The sequence below is a fragment of the Populus trichocarpa genome, chromosome 9 (genome assembly GCF_000002775.5).
Source record: "Populus trichocarpa isolate Nisqually-1 chromosome 9, P.trichocarpa_v4.1, whole genome shotgun sequence".
NCBI lineage: Eukaryota > Viridiplantae > Streptophyta > Magnoliopsida > Malpighiales > Salicaceae > Populus > Populus trichocarpa.
In genome coordinates this window covers 11117079-11136048 of record NC_037293.2, presented here as the reverse complement: position 1 = coordinate 11136048, position 18970 = coordinate 11117079, and the positions used below count along the sequence as shown (strand labels likewise).

Sequence of the window (18970 nt, the reverse complement as noted above, 5' to 3'; positions counted from 1 at the left end):
AGATTTTTGCAGGGGGCTCTGTTCGTCAAGTTTCCTTTTTGTACTCATCTTTGGTCGTTTTGCTTTATTGATTTTCTGTTATTACGACGACAATCAAATATGGCATGTATAAGCGTGAAGGTAAAATACTCGTCTTTTCTTCTTATCTGGGTTATACTCGGACTGGAGTGTGAAAGAATGAGCCAGCATCACAACTTAACACACAACTGCAATCCAAAACATAACTTAATCGGGCAGAATCCACCACAAGAATGTCCTGATTTCATAATAATTTAAACCAAGAACGTTTTGTTAATCAAAATCTTAATGTTATTATCACTATATTATGGTACTTTATAATCAAACTTCTTTTTTTTTGTTTTTTTTCCTTTCCAATGTGAAAGAATATCCTCATCCTGCTTATGTATTGAGACGTTGAGACCAAGTCTCTTTCCAATAAGATCTTAAACAGCTCATCTACATCCACAATAAACTAATTTTCTTTCAGCCTTTCACTTTTTTTCTTTTCGTTTTCGATTTCAGATAAATTTTGCAGAAATACATTAAAAAAAAAAATACAAAGAATCAAGCATACATCGAGGGGAGAATTTTTTTTCATGATGTGCCAACGACCTGGTCAGATGAAACAAACGTGTAGGACAACCTGCTACTTAAATGGCTTCAAGAATCCTTACTTGTAGAGGGTAAAATACTTGTATTACATTTAGTTCACGGAACTCTCAAGGTAAAGAAAGCTACAAGGAAACTGATCAAAGAGGGACACTTCAATTTGAATTTTAACCTCAACTCAACTCCTGACTCCAAAGCAAACATGGCAAATATACCCCACGTAGTCTCTCTTGTTTTGCAAGAATACTAGGGAGCTATACAGGAAAACACGTTTCAACTCCATACCCTTCCAAGTAGACTCCGACTTAAAACGGATATTGCCTGTGGATATTTTGTTCCATTAGCAAGAAGGCTTTGATTTGCATTGCAGGACAAACGCAAACAGAAATATTGATGAGCTTAAGTATGGATATGATGGTCCAATGAGTGTTTATGATACAAATACCATAAACGAGAGAAAAGAGAGACTAATTAAGGAGGCTTCTCGTAGGAATTCTGCTCTCTGAAGTCTGCAGTTGCACTTCGTATCATTTCAGACACATGGGGTTGAACAAACATTTGAGAGCTGTCCAAAATATGAATAATGAACTTCTGTAATGCCGGTAGCGAAGCATTCAAATTGATGATGAATTGTACCATAGGTATGTCACTACAATATAAACATGACAAAAGTCCTTCGGTAAAAAAAATTGGAGCAAGAAAGGTGAAGCTAAACAAAAGCCTCCACCACATGCATGAAATATATGCACATCTATATGCACCTACTTGGCCATTCCATTGCAAGCAACGAATGGCTTCAAATTATCGCATTGATGACAATCACATACCAGCCCAAGAATGGATGGCTAGAAATGCATTAACAACTAAAAAATTCCTCAATTTCCTTGGCTGAAAAGGTTTAAGCTAATGAGATATTTACCAGGATATGAACAACCCTTTAGTGGCGTTCACCATTTGTAGGAGTCTGAAGTCTGAACTGCAAGAAAAGTTACAGGGATTTGAAAGTTAGCACATTTTCTGGATTGAATATAATACCATAAACAAATGCAACAACATCAGACTGGAACAAAAGAACCAAAACAACAAAAAGAATAAAGAATCTTTTTGTTTATTTCTACAGCTGCCCATGAACCAAAACACGAATTTCCAAAGAATTGCTTCACCATCAGAGAGAACACAATTGAATAACAGAGATTTCACATTCAATTACATCAGAAAGCCACAAAGTTTATGTTTTTGGTCTTTGCTTACACAAAACAATTTTAAAAAAAATTGACCAAAAAAAAGTGTAATCAGTTGCAGTAGCAATAACCAAAAGAACCCAGAGGGAGTATTTTGGCCCATAAAAAATCACGGAATATTAATCTATAATATTCCATGATTTTAATCTATAGCGGTATTTCACTTTTTTTTATGAAAAGTTGAGGACATCATGGAATAGAAAATCTAAAAACCTGTTGTCGTCGCTTCCTATTGCAATACTATTGTAACAAAACAACAAAAGTATCTTGGCCTTCTCATTATCTCTAAGCAATCCAACGTTGGCCTCATCACTGCAACTGAGAACTGTTGATGTTATTTACATGCTCAATTGCATGAAATAATCATCAATCGCATCAATTAAATCCTAATTTATCTCAAATCAACAAACCCTAATATATAAAACTTAACCCTAAACAACAATCCAATCAACGCTCAAACAATCACAAAATAAATATGAAACCCACGAAATAATGAGTAATAAAGGATGTTTACCTAGATTTGTCGACTGAGGAGTGGTGGTCGCGGCGGTGGAGGCTACAAATCGCGTTGGGGACGGCGGTTTTCGGAGAAAAAACACTAAGGATGCTGAGGAATAATCGGCTGGTTTATGCGGTTTCAAGGAGGAAAGAAAGGGTTGGGTCGACTGGGTTTTTTTAGCAGCTGCGGAAATGAGGAAGAAGAAAGGAAGTACTATTCTAAATTTATCTTTTTAACTGAACATATTTTATCTTTTTTGAGTTTATTTTTTTTATTTTGAAATACTAAATAAATACAACTCAAGATTATTCATAAAAACGTTCCTTCACTGCAATCAATTTGCAACGAAAATCAGTCCTCTTGTATTCTCCAACGTGAAATTCTTTCTCAACTAAATTCAAATCGAACAATAAAGATGCTGCCCTGGACTTATGTAACCAGTCTTTGACAGCGATTTCAAGTTTGCTTTTGAGGAATGATGATCATCTTCTTCGACCCTTTGGCAATCTTAAGCATGTTTTCCACAACCCCAACCTGATGACCTTTTCCTTTCAGCTCTATTTCTATTTCTTGCCGTTGGTGACCGATTAGGTTGCGAAATCCTTCTCTCTGTTTGCAAAACTGGGTTGTCTTATTCTTCAACTTCTGAAACAAAAAGACAAAAAAATGAAACGATGAGGTAAAGGAATGTGTAGGCAACATGGAGAGACTACTGCTAATTCCCAACCACTCTCACCCTGGAACAGTCAGGTTGATATCGATTTTCATTGCAAGTCTTGGACAAAGATTCTAAATCAGGCGATCGCGTCAGAATGGAAGCTAAAACTGGAAAGTGGTAGTCCTTCAGACAGCCATTCACTGTAATGACCAATTACTGGAGATCATCAAACACATCAGGAAGGTGATTGAGAAGGAATTGAGCTGCAGCATCGCTAACATAAGTAAACACTATATAATTCAGCATGAAACAATTGTAACAGGTAAGTATAAGCATTGGATATCTAACTTTTTTAGAGCATTTTTAGAATCAGAACCTAACATAGAATTCAAAGAGACATGCTCAAGAGAAGCAAACACTCCACTGGGCTCTTCAAGACACTTATATTGGAGATCTAACTTGAATTCTCAATGTCTTGGAACCAAACATCCTCCTAGGCGACTCAAAAGACTGAATTTTCCTCCGACCCAAAAGATGGTTCATCTAAGCTAGAATTTTCCTCCGACTCGGAGAATGGATCTTCTTCAGCTATCCCAACCTCAAGGTTAATCTCCTGAACTTGACAATTCACAGAAACACCGATCCATTTATCAATAAGATTTAAATCAATATCACAGTTATCTTTGTGCCGGCAAGCCCAGTGGTGTAAAAAACGAAGTATCGCCAACCCATTTCGCTGGCTCAGCAATCTATCCACACGATCACCAAATTGCTTACACAAAATTTGAGGGACCATCATATGAACAATTTGTTATAAACTTAAGAAATGGGCTAGAGACGGACAATTGTCTACACCATTTTGATGCTGCTACAGTTCGAGCCTCAAGGAAGGAAAAAAAAATTGTGATGAATAATGGGGTCTGGCAGATTAGATAATCGAACCAACACCGCAGCATTACTACACTGCTTTTCGACCTCGTCCTGTGACCTCGTCCTTATGCTCAAAAGTCCTCTACTACAGATGTGAAAAACTGCCTAATCAGAGATGTATCTCAAACTAATACAGGAAACAACATGTCCAAAATCATTGAAGATGGAATCAACACGACTATAAATAAATACCATATGACAAATATACAAAAGCAATAGGCACAATGAAAAATAAGGCTGAGACAGAGAGATTTCAGTTTGGAGTATCACAAAATTCTCTTAATACATTGCCTAATCAGATAATTGTTTTTTTTATGTTTCTGAAGGCAAAACTTCTAAGGAGATGGTTAATTGGATAATGTTCAATATACGGGGAATCTAGTTGAGAATTATTTTGTGTGGGGATTCAATAGATAATTGGGTGATAGTTGGGAAATAAATATGTCTTTTGTCCACATTAAATTTAATTCATGCTTTAAAAAAAAGGAAGTTATTCACACTAATAATAAGAATTTAAGATAATAACATAATAATAAGTGTGAATTTTTACAATGTATGTCGACGATTATTTATTTCAAATAGATGTGGAGACTCTGAAAATTATAACAATCAAGTAATTATATTACAGGAAGAAATGTATTATATGCTTCTTCTTTTCTGTTGCCTAGCCATGCTGTGCCTTCTACTGGCTCTCTGATGCCCATCGCAGTAAATTGACGAGCTTTAGCATGCATGTAAATTTTTGTCCCCCATACAAATTGAAAAAACCCATTTCAACAAGACTATCTTCTACTTTGGTTATATTATTTTGGCCAAGGTAGATGAAATCAATCACTTACAGAAGTTGAGTTCGTAGATGAGGAGGTAGCACTTATAATTGGCTAACTATAACAATACCAAAAGCAGCCTGGAGTTAGGTGTGTATGATATTCTTCTTTCAAAGAATACAAACTACATATTGGAATATGGAAGTTAAGATGGTTAGGGCTTGGGAGAAGATGAATGATTGGAATGACAGGTTACAGACAGCTCACCAATTGACAATCTTGCATTTGTACGAGGACCCCATCACACCAACCCTGTTCTCCTGAAGTATCTCTTGACCTTTCTTATAGATTTGGTCCTGTGCTGTGCTGTGCTGTGCTTATTCAACTGCTCAAAGCTTATTCAAGATAACCAAACACAGATAACCTCTTGATTTCATGTATACGCGTTGCTACTTTCCAGCGCAATGTCAGGATTTGCATGTGAGGGGTTGGTGAGCTTCGTTATGGTTTGTTGTCATACATCAATAAATTAATTAATCAGTTAGAAAGCTTAATCGATTAAGAAATATTTCTTTTGATTGCTTCGAAATGCATGTAAACTAACTCTTTCTTTGACAAATGAGCCTCTGATCTCATAGCAAGAAGCATTTGTAAGCGACGTGACCAGGCATTCTGGTTTTTTGGCTAACAAAGTCAAGCTATCAGTGGTTATATCTGGATTATAGTTTATTAAGATTCTGAGTCAGTTCCTATATAAGGCTGGTAGATACGGGAGTTACTAATCCATTATACCACATATCAATCTGCTAACGGGGAATTAAAGATGGACCAGTGCTTGGAAGTTTCAGAAGGGAAGGCCTCACCGAAGAGAGATTTTCGAGCATTAAGAGGTCGAAATCATCGGAGTCTGAAGAGCAATTTGTTGGAATCCATTGCACAAGTAAATGATGGAAGTGTTGTTTCACACACCAATGAAGATGAAGATGGATTTGTGAGGATGAAGTTGGTGGTAAGGAAGCAAGATTTAAAGCGAATGTTAGAGCTGATGAGAGGTTGCGAGAGCAGTACTAATCAATCATATTCACCAGCATCATCTTTATCCCTCGAACAGCGATTAAATCTTCTGCGGAGAAAGCATCTTTCAAGATCCAACGCAGCAAAGGGGAGTTGCCGGCGTTCTTGGACTCCTGCACTCCAAAGTATTCCTGAAGAGCTCTTATATTAACTGCTGACATGCTAACATCTAGAAAGGTTTTTCCTTACAACTTACATGTCATCAATCCTGTTTGTTTCCTCCATTCTGCTGTCAGTTCCATGTTATTGTGCTTCTGCTATATCCAAGTTTTGTTGAATTAATATATTGCTTGTTAAGACACAAAATCACTGAAGAATGGGGAATTCGACAGAGAAAGATGGAAGAAAATAAGAAGTAAGCATCAATGGTAAGAATTCGACAGCAAAAAACCTGTGAATTCCTACCCTTTCTTGCTTCAATATGGATTGGAAGGGTATGCTGGTAAAAAAAAAAAGATCCTATTAATTAGGAAAAAAGATGGATACAAGATTAAAAGGTAAGGTATCCTCAGATAAAATGAAGATAGGATATCAAAAGAGTTTAATGATTTTCCTCAATTGCGGCTAATCCATGAGGTTTTTCTTCTTATTTTGAACCACACAATGGTATGATATTTCCCTTCCTGATTCAGAACTGACTACCATCTCATTATGCAGCAACTAAAAATTAACTTTGATCAATAGATTAATGCCGTCTTTTCTTGTCTCGGCAGCCCGTGCTTCCACACTTGCATTTGAATGCTTTGATCGGATGATGCTTGTCATCAAACTGAATACCATAATCCTGCAATAATAAACATTCATTAACCCTGCAATATATAGTCTTAAAGTCAACAGATGCCAAATAAATTTGTTCTGTTTACTGAACAAAGCACGTGATATAAGATGGAGCGAAATTTTACCCATGTCAACTCTTCCATCGGCTCAATACCTCTAGTTGTGAAAAAAGCATGCTGCATGATAAGTAGAAAAAATAAACAATTGAACCCTTACATCCACGGAATTCAAGATATGATTCTATTTCACTGAGAAAAAGAAAAACACTAGCTAGCATTTGGTTACTGTTACTAGATAGTAGAGATGAGATAGTGGAGACAAAAGGGACTTGTCTCCTATATTTCCTGTTTTAAAAAAACAGAAATTCAATTGAAAATTATCACAGAAATGTCTTATTTCATGTCTTTGTTTTCGTTCTTTCAATCAAACATTTTTTTTTGTTTATTTTATATTTATCTCTTCTGTCATAAGACACCAGCTAAACGCAACTCAAGCTTGAGAATCTAAGCTTCATACTCTATAATAGTGATGATCCGGAGTCTCCACTTCCACTGGAATCTCAATCAAGTTAGAATCATAACACCTGACAAAAAAAAAGTATAATTAAGATATCCACACTCATGCATGATAAAAACATAGCACCTAAAAAATTTCTTAATCAAGTAGAGGCAAGGTAGGAAAGTGTCAGGAGGGCTATGGAAGTACCTGTGATTGATAAACCTGCCAATGTTTCCAAATTCTGTTGCGTCCAAGCAAAGGGCCTCCTCATCCTCCAGTATCCTTTCAGAGCCCCAGTCTGCATCCAGCAGCACTGGATAAGTATGCCTCTCCTTTTTAGCAGCCCTTTCATTGTTTCGCTCGTATAGTTCCTGATTCGTCACAATTTCGCCTACATACTCACAAATGAAAGTGCCTTTCTTCAGGGCATTCACAGATTGAACACCCCACCCTTTCCCTTCAGGTGCTGCAAAAACCTAGATAATATATACATAACTTGGTAGTTAATACACAAAAAGATGCCATGAAGAAAAAAGGACACAAATACTAAATGGCTTCTAAATGAACATGCTGAGGTATCTAACAGGAATTTACTCAGACCTGCAAAGCAACTTGTATCCCTCGCTGGACAACACGATTTCCACATTTCTTGTTGCATCCACATTTACTCCAGCACTCTTTTATAAATTTCCTAGTTAAATGGCCCTTGCATCGTTTTATTTTCCCATATCTCTGTTGCGGTTCATTCTGCAGGGGGCAGATTTCACAGTAGTAGAAGTGTTTTCTTTGAGGATCCAGAGACACGGCAATGGCTTCATCCAAAAATTCTTCCTTCAGCATTCCCTTCTGCGTGTAAACAAACTCGCCACCTGTTTCCGCAGCACATGCACAAGGCAAGTCTGAGGATAGACAATCTCCAAGACATTGTGCACAACAGTTATCTTCTGATATTCGAGCAAGAGAAAAATCAACATGGCCACCTTGGTATACCATGTTATTTTTTATGTAGATAAAATCTGGCAACTCTAGTGTGCTGCTTTCATTCACCAGGGGAACTGGTATATTATCTTCACCACGAGATATATCTTTGAGATAAATGGGGTATTTCTTTTGAAGGACAGCCTCCATCATCTGTGGTTCTGAAGATTGTGAGTCTTGTAGAACCTTACTCGGCTCCAATGTAGAGTTGTCCTCGTTATCATCTGTTACAACTTCTTTTCCTTCAGGCTGCTTTGATTTCTCACAAATGTTTCTCCCAGTTTCACTGCTAGAACCGTTGTCCATCTCCAAGAAGAACCGGCACACCTTTTCCATCAACTTCACCAAAGAGAAATCAGGATTCTGGATTCCATATGTTTTGCGGCATTCATCTTCCACCTCTTCTAGAACCGCATCCAAACTCCGTTGTCTGAAATAAGAATTTCCAGAAGAGTTACAAATTAAGGAGACCTTCACTTCTGAATTGACTGAAGATGCAATATCAAACTGTGATGAATTGGAAACACCTTCATGTACTCTATCCTCCATAACTTTATCCTTCACAAAATTTGATCTTGTTCCTCTAGCAGCAGCTTGAGGAGATTCTAGACTCTTTCCTTTATCCTGAGCTGGTGGACTAGAACCCAAAATTTTAGCTTTTTTGTTAGCAAAGTTAACAGCAGAAAATGAAGCCTGGCCATGCCGATGTTCGAAATTGTAATTCAAGTTTGATTCCTCATTACTCTCCTTTGTTAGAATATCAATCAGTTCTTTATAATTATCTTCTTCAATGAGCTTCCAGTCATCCTTATACAATTTTACCAGTCTTTTTAGCGTTTCCTTAACCTTTTCTTCGGCGAAGCCAAAATGCGCCACTGCCATGGATGCCTCTGCTATTTTTGTACTGTGACCACCAGTATTTCGTGCCATATCTAACCGAAAATTCAATGCAATTTAATCTGGAACTAACTTCCTCTGGCCCTTCACCTTCAACAATAGGCTTCAAAGTGAGAATTCTTGTCCACTTCTGACAAAAAATATTGTTAAAACTTTTAAAGTGGAGGCATCTCCTACTCTGATTTTTAAGTCCCTTGGTGTAAAACCAATTTGGACTCTTCAAATCTGACATGAAGTTAAAAGAAGAAAAATTGTCAGCTGAACTATTTCAATTGAGTGACGCTAGAAAAAAAAAACGTTAAACATTAAATCTTAAACCCTAAATCTTTACAAAGACACAAAGAAATCATCAATTGCAAAGGTTTGAACTTTATCACTCAAAAAAGAAATAAGAATATAATTAAAGATTTATCTCATCAATATTCTAAGAAAAAAGTCGGTTTCTTTTCTCTTTTGATTAATCTTATTGTAGGAAGGCTCTTGAAAAAGACCCTGGTGGGGTCGAGTTTTCCTTGAAGGAAAAAACATGACAAAAAACCCTAACCTACTGTAAATTAAATAATAGGTTTGTTGCAAGAAAAGAGGTTTAAAGAGGTAAAAACCTGAAAACTCAATTTCAAACCCCACCATAGTTCATTGAAACTCTTGCAAAATAGGAGAGATTAATGAGTTTATAGCTCACTAATACTCTTGACAAGGATACTTAATCTATCATAAATAAAATTTAAAAAGAAAAAAACAGAAGGAAAAATACTTACCACTCAAAAAAAAGTCAAGTTTCTTCCTCTTTGTGCCTCGTGGCACGACTGTGTAGCCCTGTGCTGTGAGCTTTCTCACATGTTACACTCCAAGTTTCTCTCTTTTATGCTGCCCCTCTTTGATTTGAGTGTCCTACTCTTTCCTTATCTATTTTTCTGGGGTTTCAAGAACTAATTTATGTATTGTATTTGTTAATTTTTTAACCCGATTTTATGTATTTATGCCGATCGGTCTTCTTCTTGACGCAGTTGGGAATTACAGGGATACAAAGCTGGCAGTTTAATCGTGGTCTGGGCGGTCAAAATTTGTTGCACAAAGCGAGGAAGCATCATAAATTCATGACCAAAAAATCCACTGCCACTTACCTTTTATGGAACCTGAATCAAACTTAGTGTCCGAATTGAGAAAAAACATCAACGTTAAAATCCCACACAGATTTGAGTTTTGAAACGATCTAGAATTCTTTTAGGGTTGGTTGTTTTTATCTGGCAGGATTTTGATTGTAGTTTAAAAAACATGAGAGTCGAAATCTAATATGTTTGCTTTAATTGTGTAAAAAATAATGGAAAAACATAATAATTTTCCCAATTTAATTAGTTTGCTTTACAATGACCTAAAATGTACAGAATTAGGGAAAAATTGTTAAATCCTTCGGAAATAAACTCTCTCTTTCTTGTATATAAAAGTGGAATCCACCCTAATAATTACTTATAAACCTCAATTTTGTACGAAAAACATGAGAGAATATAAACTATAAAAGTATTGAATAATAATTTCTTAGAAAATCAAGGAAGGAGTGCTGGCATCATTTTGTAATCAAGGTTAATGGGCCATGTAACCAATAGGCCTCGTCTTGTAGCTCCATTTCACTCATAGATATTGTTAAACCCATTTTGTATCCAGGCCCATTAGGCCCGTAATAAATAAAATAGAAAAAGATCCAAGTAAAGGTTAATGATATCTGTAATTTAATTAACACATTTTTATGACACGACCTTGCAGCCAGATCCACATCCAAAACTATTGGGTCTGGTATTGCAGTCAAACCCACTTAAACTTGGGTCATGCAAGTTTAATGTTATTATTAATATTATAAATATTACTCTTGGGTCAGGCGTTGCAGCCACACCCAAGACTCTTGGGTATAGTTTTGCAAAAAGACCTAATGCTTTTAGATCTTAACTTTTTTTTGATATTTTTTATGCAAAAATCATTGACCCATAGCATCGCGCGGGTCATGTAACTAGTATATATATATATATGGGCTGAAAGCTCCTTCTCTTACAAAATCCTCACATCAACTCCTATTTTCTCTTGATTTATCATTAAAAAAACTCGTGTTTTTTTATTAAATTAATTGTAGCTTTAGTCACCGTATTCTTGCAATATTTTTAAAGGGTATCCTCTACTCTAGAAAATTCTTATGATTCATCATCTAACTTAATTATCCCATTAATTCAAGATAATATGAAGTGAACATTTATCTAACATACGTTAATAATTAACAGTAAATTAAAAATAAATAAAAATAAACGATTCATATTAACAAATATCAAGAAGACAAGGAAGTAAGGCGCAAATATATTTTTTTATCTCTTCTCCTCACTTGACATGTCGTTTCGATTTTCATCATGGTCACTAAGCGGTAACTGAAGATAAAATGATAAACAAAGAAACAAAAACGATGCGTCGGAAATAGGACACGCAGTGTTAAACCAGAAGAAAAGGGAAGTGCTGGGAAAAATCGTTTGTTACATATATTAGTGGGAAGGAAAGTTCATTTTTTTTTATATATATAAATATTCTGAAATCTTAGAGGAAGTTTTATTACTAGTTACTAAAAATTGCTTCTTCTTTTTTGTTTATCCATCTGAAATTGCAGAGAAGTAACATCAATTGGATTTTTTTGGTTAGTATGGAATTGTTATAGATATTGATAAATCTCGTTTGAAACAAAAGTTTTGAGCTTTACTCGAGTGATCGAAAATGCTTGCAAGAAAATTGAGCTTGCCTCGTAACTGGCTTGCCATTGTAAAAATTAATTAGTCCTGGAGAGGAATTTTGCATGGCCATCTTGCTCGTTCAGGAGTAGTTTTGTGAGCCTGGAAGTTTTTGATCTTCTGTCTAGGAGATTAGAGAAAGGAAAAGAAAGAAAGGGAGAGGAGGCTAAGTAGTTTGAGTCGGATTAAAATGAGTTGTGGTTGTGCTGATCTCTCATATCTTTTCAGTTACGCAAACCTTACTAAAAGAATGCAGTTAAAAAAGAAAACGTTTTTAATCTATAAATTTGATTTTATTTCTTGAGTTAGGTGTGAAAATGGTCGTGTTCCTTTGAAACAGAAGTAATTTGCTTCAGTATCTTATTCTTCATATCTATTTCTGAGTTGTTTAGTGACCAACAATGATGGTTTTATTATGTAAAAATTGTTTGTGATTCTATATTTCCTGAAAAAACGAAGGAATTTATTGCAAAACTCTGCTGAAATGGCGGGGCTGAGCAATGCTGGGTATGTAGCTTTAGGAGAAGCATCCTTTCCAACATTAGATAAGTTCCAGAAGGTTTCAATCATACCGCTTGTTTTCTTGATCTTTTATGAAGTTTCTGGGGGAACATTTGGAGTTGAAGACAGTGTTCAGGCAGCTGGACCACTTTTAGCTCTTCTTGGTTTTTTTATTTTTCTTTTTATATGGAGCATTGCAGAAGCTTTGATAACTGCAGAAATGGGTAATGTTCCCAGAAAATGGTGGATATGTTGTTTGGGTTTCGTCAGCTTTGGGTCCTTACTGGGGGTTTCAACAAGGTTGGATGAAATGGCTAAGTGGTGTTATCGATGATGCACCATATCCGTCACTGTTCCTAGACTAAAAAAAAATCAGCAATCCTGGCATTGGTGGGTGGTTTCCCTAGGATAGTAGCGGTTCTAGCTTTGACGGTGGCCCACACTTACATGAACTACAGAGGTTTAAGCATAGTGGGATGGGTTACTTTACTCCTAGGGGTGTTTTCCCTGCTTCCTTTTGTGTTAATGGGACCGCTGGCGATCCCCAAACTGGAGCCATCAAGGTGGTTTGTGGTAGATTTCACTAATGTGGACTGGGGCTGTACTTAAATACACTGTTCTGGAACCTCAACTACTGGGATTCCATCAGTACTCTTGCAGGAGAGGAATACAGCTCTTCCAAAAGCTCTTTTTTATGCTCATATCTTGGATGTTTCTGCGTACTTCTTTCTTCTCTTAATTTATACTGGAGCAGTTCCACTGGACCAGGAAATGTGGTCTGATGGGTATTTCTCTGATATTGCTAAAATTTTAGGTGGTGTATGGTTGAGATCTTGGATCCAAGGGGCTTCTGCGTTGTCAAACACGGGCATGTTTGTGGCAGAGATGAGCAGCGACTCTTTCCAACTTCTAGGGATGGCAGAGCGTGGGATGCTTCCAGAGATCTTTGGCAAGAGGTCTCGTTATGGAACCCCGCTTACTGGGATTTTATTCTCTGCATCTGGTGTGTACTTCTTATACTGTTTTGGAATGATTATGGAATTTATAGCATTTGTAAAATTAAGGATTGAATCCCCGGCAGCACCAAGGCCTTATAAGATACCTGTTGGAACAGTTGGAGCAATTTTGATCTGCATTCCTCCAACCTTGATAATTTTAGTGGTAAATGCTTATGGTTGTGGATATAAGACCAGGTGACCACCAGTTGCAAATGGCATAGTGTGGTTATATTAAGACATCAGTATCAGGATAAGAATTATATGACACGCAAGGATTGCACAAGTCAAGTATATAAAAGCTCGAAAGTACTGTAGACCTAGTGATTCTCATTGCTAGAGCCCAGGTGTTGAATCATGCAGCATTTATCTCGTCTTCATTAGATGTTTGATTCTACAACAATTGTCCTGGGCAAATTGATGGTTCTCTGAATTGTTTGTTTCTCATATTATACATTCAGGGATAATGGTACTTGGATAATATTATTATATTATCATCTTAGTTTCTTGGTTCTGCAATTTTTTCTTATATCTGCATTATATGGCAAAGGCAAGAAAAGCTCGAAGCATAAGTTGGAACATGGCTACCATTTGGCTCGGATCCAGAAATTGAATGTTCAAAGGCTTAATGAAGGCCTTGGCTCATTATTTCACCCTATAAAGTGGTTGAGAAAAATTCGTGCACGTCAGATACCAAATGATTATTTCCCTCACATTTTCATGGGTTATGAAAAAAGGTTCTAATGTACCTGTTCAGGTACGGATGACTCGCTTATGAGAAAAAGACTCGAGACTTGAGACTTGGTATGCACTTACGTAAAAGCCAAAACAAGAAGATTATTAAAAAAAAAACATCAAGTGTTGTTGCTGATTATTGCTGCCGGCGCCTCAACTAATCGAGGTCTGGATCCTCCGAGAAGGATCCTTCATTTAACAAGGGGAAGAGGAAGAAAGAAGTACAGACCTGCGAGATAAGGATCGTGAAAGGATGGACAAGTAAAGGAACTCCGAAAGCTAAGTAGAGAAAACAGTTAAAATAACAGAAACCCAAGATGATCTAATGGAAGGATGGGAGCAAGGGGAAGGAGAAGGGGGAGGGGGAGAAAATGAGAGAAGGGAAAGAAATAGGATATATAAAGGAAAATCTGAAAGCACAAACATGAAAGGGGATGAAAAACGAGAAAACCTTCCGCTTTCTCGCCTAGAACAGCCATGAGCGGCATGCTAGCCACCCGCATCGGAGCATGCACTCCTAGAAACCAGCCAAAAAAAGATAGAAAAGAAAGAAAGAAGCAAACGAGATGCATCGTTTTGAACCGAGAGAAACGATCTTTTATCCTACTAGTACAGAGATACTTAAATTCAATCACAAGAGTTTCAAATATGAAAAGCATATTTAAAGGAGAAGTAATAAAGAGAGATGTATGTGTAAAAGGAGCATGGGATAGAATACTTTCGCGCGCGCAATAAGAAATATTATATTTTACAATAAGTAAAGGAAAGGTACTGACTAGGCCGTGTCGGAGAAGTTGATCGGAAACCCCCTTTCCGATTTGGCCTTGCGCGTATAGGACACCTAGAGAACCGGACTGAAGTCACCGGCAGCTATAATCTGCAACAACACGAAGGACCTTGGCCCCAGGGTGCAAAATGCAGAGACGGACGGGAAAGGGTGGAGGGAGGAATTTTTCCTGCACAAGGTTATTAAATAAATATATAAATATTTTTTAAAATTAATTATTAGCTAACATATATGAATTTTTAAAGTTAACTGTAAAATTTTAATTCAAATACACTATCTAAAATATTAAAAAATAAATTTAAAAATATATAAAATTAAAATGAAAGTAAAAATAAACTCACTATTAAAGTTATATCTTTCGATATTTTGTGGAATATAATTCATCTATAATCAAATCTGAATTGATATTATAACAACTCCTCAACCGGGATAAAATAATAATCTCATGTCAACTGGAAAACAAAGTAATTAAATTTTTTTCCTTTCTCAATTCCTCCTTCCTTTATTTGATTCTTTCTTATATTAGTGTTTTATAAGTTGGACTTGTAAGTTTGCAAGGTTATTCTCTCACTTTTTTTATTTTTTTCTTTGGATTTTTTTTTTATGTTTTTCCCTTATTTTTCTCTATTTCTCTCTCGCCTTTTCTTTTTTTTCTTTTCCTATTCTGCTTCTGTCCAATCGGCAACATATAAAAAGAAATGAAGAGTTGATTTGTTTTATTTTTTAATGGCAAATAATTATTTTACCTTTAATGAGTTGTTTTGATTTTATTTGACGGTCTTTTTTTTTGTTAGCACTACCAAGCTCCGTTCACCCTAAAATTTTAACCAGATTTTATTCAATATATTTTAAGATTCCTCATAAAAGTTTAGCTCAATCTGATTGTCGGATTGAAAATTATGTCAAATAACGTAAAACTGGTTAAATTGTGATGTTTCATCAAATTTATGAATTTCTCTAAAAATTTTGAAATTTTAACCCAAGGTAAAATAACATATTAGAAGACTACATGCAAACTTTCAGAATTTTTTAATAATTCAATTATAAATTATAAAATTTTTATATATAAAATTAATTAATAAAATATTAATAAAATCTTTACTTAGTCACGCCTATAAGATGCTTGGGGGCCATGTTTGTGACGTTGGATTACATTAAATAAAAGGACTCACACTTGCTCGTGCCTCCATGTGAGCTGCAACAAGCTGTCAGTAACTAAAGAAACCCACCACATGGCAATCATCCAAATGAGTAGCTAGAAGTCTAGAACAACGAAAGACTCCTTGATACAGATTGCAGATAATGTCTTGTCGCATTTGTTACTTGTGGGTTGGGAAATTTTCTATACTCCTTTCTTCGGATTTTACAACTTCTTGCCTATAAAACATCGCTGTCTTTTTTGGCATTTCTTGCATGACCTAAAAGGCAATAAAGATCGAAAGCAACACGAAAACATTCTCTCTTTCTTTCAGCATTTGAAAAAAAAAAAAAATTATAACCAGGCTCTTCTAGTTCCTCACCTGTGATAGAAATATTAAGCAAAGAAGAGCGTAAGAGGGAGAAAATGGGTGTTCTCAGAAACTCACCGAAAGCTTCTCCAATAAAAAAATCTGCCACCCTTCAACACCTCTTTGATTTGGAGGCCAACAATAGCAATGGCACTAAGATTTACAGTCCCAAAAGTAGTAAGCAGTCTATCACTGAATCTGAATATGGAGAGATCTTGTCTATTATATCTCACTGTTGCTCCATCTTCACTTTCACTGATCCTTTGGAGTCTCCCTCAGAGCAAGATGTCAAGCGATTAAAGCTCTTCCAGCTTCTTTCTTTCATGAAGAAACCCAAAAAGCCCCTGCCTGAAGAAATTATACGCCCGCTTGTGTCTATGCTATCGGCAAACCTTTTCAGGCCTCTCCCGCCATCTGCCAAACGAACCGTCGTCTGTGAATTACCTGAGGATGAAGACCTCGTTTCCACTCTCTCGCCTGCTTGGCCACACCTGCAAGTAGTTTACGACATTCTGCTTCGACTAGTCCTCAGTATTGATCCCAAAGTTCTCCGTGGTTATGTCGATGAACGTTTCCTTGTCAACCTTCTGTCCGTCTTTCAGACCGAAGACCGAAGAGAACGCGATAATCTGAAGAATGTTTACCACCGGATATATTCCAAGTTCACCTTCTACAGGGCAATCATGAGGAAATCTATGAAGGATGTTTTCTTGCACTATGTTTTCGAGTCAGAGAAGCATTCTGGGATTGGTGAGCTGCTGGAGATATGGGGAAGCATCATCAATGGTTTTACTGTCCCACTGAAAGAAGAGCACAAGCTGTTCTTGATGAGAGTGCTTATTCCTTTGCACAAGGCCAAGGGGATGCCAGTTTACCATAGACAGCTGGCTTATTGTGTTAATCAATTTGTGCAGAAGGAACCAATGCTTGGTGGGACTGTTGTTAGAGGGATCTTAAAGTATTGGCCTGCCACAAATTGTCAGAAAGAAGTTCTGCTCATTGATGAATTGGAGGAACTGGTGGAGAATATAGATCCTGATCACTATAGAAAGTTAGCTTTGCTTATATGTACCCAAATTTCGAGGTGCTTGAACAGTTTGAACTCACAGGTAAGCTAATTATGATCCATGATACATCCTCATAAGAATTCCTTGATAGTTTCTAAGCTAATTCTTTTTGTGCATTGGGTTCATGAAACAGTAAATCATGCTCTACTGGTTCCTGAAGGCTCCTTTTCCTCCCAGGGAAAAGGTCCTGAAAGTGGCTACAAGATATACAATCAGGCCTCGCAAAACCTCCCATTTTGTTTGATGATGTTAAGAGATAACCTGTTAGTTAGTTAAGCTTAATTGCATTGTTTACAAGCGGATCTTGTGAACACAATTCAGGGTCTTGAGGTTTTTTTGCATCTGCTATCCGTCTGCAAGAAGCTTTCTTCTATAGGCTTCTTTCATTTTCTGTCCCTCTTTTTCCCTTTATGGATGTCATTAAGGTTTAATTATTAATGATCATAATACCCTAAGGCCTAAATAACTTGAAATTCAGGTTGCAGAACGTGCAATATACGTGTGGAACAATGAACAATTTGTGAAGATGGCATCATCAATGATGGAAGAGGTGTTTCCTGTGGTAGTAGAAAGCGTAGAAAAGAACCTGAAGTGGCACTGGAGCAAGAGTGTAAAACAACTGACAGAAAATGTGAAGACAATGATAGAAGAAATGGATCCAAATTTATATGACAAGTGCCTGGAAGAAATAGCCCACAAAGAGTACTTAGCTGGCCAAGAAGATATCAAGAGGAAAGAAAATTGGGAAAGGTTAGAATTGGCAGCAGCCAAAAATCATCAGTTCTTCCAGCCACAAAAATGCATATATGTCTCCCATTAATGAGCCAAGAATCTGACTCTTTGCTGGCAATTGGTATTCAAAAATTATTTGACACTGCTATACAAAGTTATAAAACAAAGACTTCTTGATTTCCAATATGCGCTAACAGGTCACATTTCCCAGGTCGTTCACCAACCATATAGGAATACCAAATAACCTAAATCCATGTTGACTTGGTGGTGAAATAGATTTATGAAAGGCAGAGATGATCATATAATTATAATTTAAGTCATCACAATTACAAAAGCGGCGGTTGGGATTTGCTAGTATCAAATGGTGTACCTTGATCTGGATGTGTTTGGTACCGTGGTAAATCTTGGCTTTCAAAAGTATTTTTTACTTAAAAATGTATTATAATCCTCCTCGGTATCAACAAATTAGCTGCATTACAACCTCCATGAAAGCCAACAAAATGGAAAAGATCCCCTCCACAACCTAGTTAAAATCAATGAATTTGACCGTCTAAAGACGGCTATCCTTGAAATCTATACCATGTTGATTTCCTAATGGAAGGACCTTTCTCGATCGGAAAATAATGGACATCAAATCATACTAGCCCCCTCTGTTCCCATTTTATTGGACCAAAATTTCACATAACAATAACATATTGGCCCAAAAAGGTGATGCTTAGTAAAATGTCACAGTTCAAGAACAATCTAAGCAGCAGCAAATTTGTAGCATCTCCTTCACTCTGCTGCTGCTGGGTTTAACATGGACAGGGCAACATCTTGCCAACTCTTCATTTTCCTAAAGGCTAAACTGTACCCTCCAATCGTAGGTACTGACTCGGCCTTTATTGGGTTTCATTTATAATCTCGTGATTCAACGTTGAATACAATGTTTTAACTGTATGGTGTGAGTTTTAATCTC

At 36.6% G+C, this 18970-nt stretch overlaps 3 protein-coding genes and 1 pseudogene across 7 annotated transcripts; 2 read left to right on the top strand and 2 right to left on the bottom strand.

Annotated features, from left to right (window-relative positions):
* Positions 1–571: 571 nt before the first annotated feature.
* Positions 572–4174, bottom strand: LOC7474985 (general transcription and DNA repair factor IIH subunit TFB5). 5 transcript variants are annotated; one of them, XM_024608302.2, is made up of 5 exons: positions 3086–4151; positions 2365–2994; positions 2064–2168; positions 1529–1585; positions 572–1258 (listed from the first exon to the last, which is right to left on the bottom strand). In XM_024608302.2, exons 4-5 carry the CDS (start codon positions 1561–1563, stop codon positions 1081–1083), a joined length of 213 nt encoding a protein of 70 aa, XP_024464070.2. In that variant the 5' UTR covers positions 1564–1585; positions 2064–2168; positions 2365–2994; positions 3086–4151; the 3' UTR covers positions 572–1080. The 5 variants fall into 5 exon arrangements, with proteins under 5 accessions (XP_024464070.2, XP_024464072.2, XP_024464069.2 ...); XM_024608304.2 differs by lacking the exon at positions 2064–2168 and having other exon boundaries at positions 1529–1580; positions 3086–4174; XM_024608301.2 differs by lacking the exon at positions 2064–2168 and having other exon boundaries at positions 3086–4121.
* A 2094-nt stretch (positions 4175–6268) lies between these two features.
* Positions 6269–9147, bottom strand: LOC7474986 (histone-lysine N-methyltransferase SUVR4). Its single transcript, XM_024608300.1, has 5 exons — positions 7654–9147; positions 7261–7529; positions 7072–7138; positions 6681–6731; positions 6269–6562 (listed from the first exon to the last, which is right to left on the bottom strand). Exons 1-5 carry the CDS (start codon positions 8959–8961, stop codon positions 6464–6466), a joined length of 1794 nt encoding a protein of 597 aa, XP_024464068.1. The 5' UTR covers positions 8962–9147; the 3' UTR covers positions 6269–6463.
* Positions 9148–12171: 3024 nt separating this feature from the next.
* On the top strand, positions 12172–13385 carry LOC18102168 (probable polyamine transporter At1g31830; annotated as a pseudogene).
* Positions 13386–16023: 2638 nt separating this feature from the next.
* Positions 16024–18196, top strand: LOC7474987 (serine/threonine protein phosphatase 2A 57 kDa regulatory subunit B' beta isoform). The gene is made up of 2 exons (XM_002312907.4): positions 16024–17322; positions 17759–18196. Exons 1-2 carry the CDS (start codon positions 16270–16272, stop codon positions 18098–18100), a joined length of 1395 nt encoding a protein of 464 aa, XP_002312943.3. The 5' UTR covers positions 16024–16269; the 3' UTR covers positions 18101–18196.
* The last annotated feature ends 774 nt before the right edge of the window (positions 18197–18970 follow it).

Coding starts and splice junctions, on each gene's coding strand:
- LOC7474985 (XM_024608304.2), bottom strand. CDS start 1,563: ATGGTGAACGCCACTAAAGGGTTGTTCATATCCTG. Junction 1,259..1,528: donor AAAGGGTTGTTCATATCCTG/GTAAATATCTCA, acceptor TTTATATTGTAG/TGACATACCTATGGTACAAT.
- LOC7474986 (XM_024608300.1), bottom strand. CDS start 8,961: ATGGCACGAAATACTGGTGGTCACAGTACAAAAATAGCAGAGGCATCC. Junction 6,732..7,071: donor CGGATCATCACTATTATAGA/GTATGAAGCTTA, acceptor CTTATCATGCAG/CATGCTTTTTTCACAACTAG. Junction 6,563..6,680: donor CGATGGAAGAGTTGACATGG/GTAAAATTTCGC, acceptor TTATTATTGCAG/GATTATGGTATTCAGTTTGA.
- LOC7474987 (XM_002312907.4), top strand. CDS start 16,270: ATGGGTGTTCTCAGAAACTCACCGAAAGCTTCTCCAATAAAAAAATCT. Junction 17,323..17,758: donor TGAACAGTTTGAACTCACAG/GTAAGCTAATTA, acceptor CTTGAAATTCAG/GTTGCAGAACGTGCAATATA.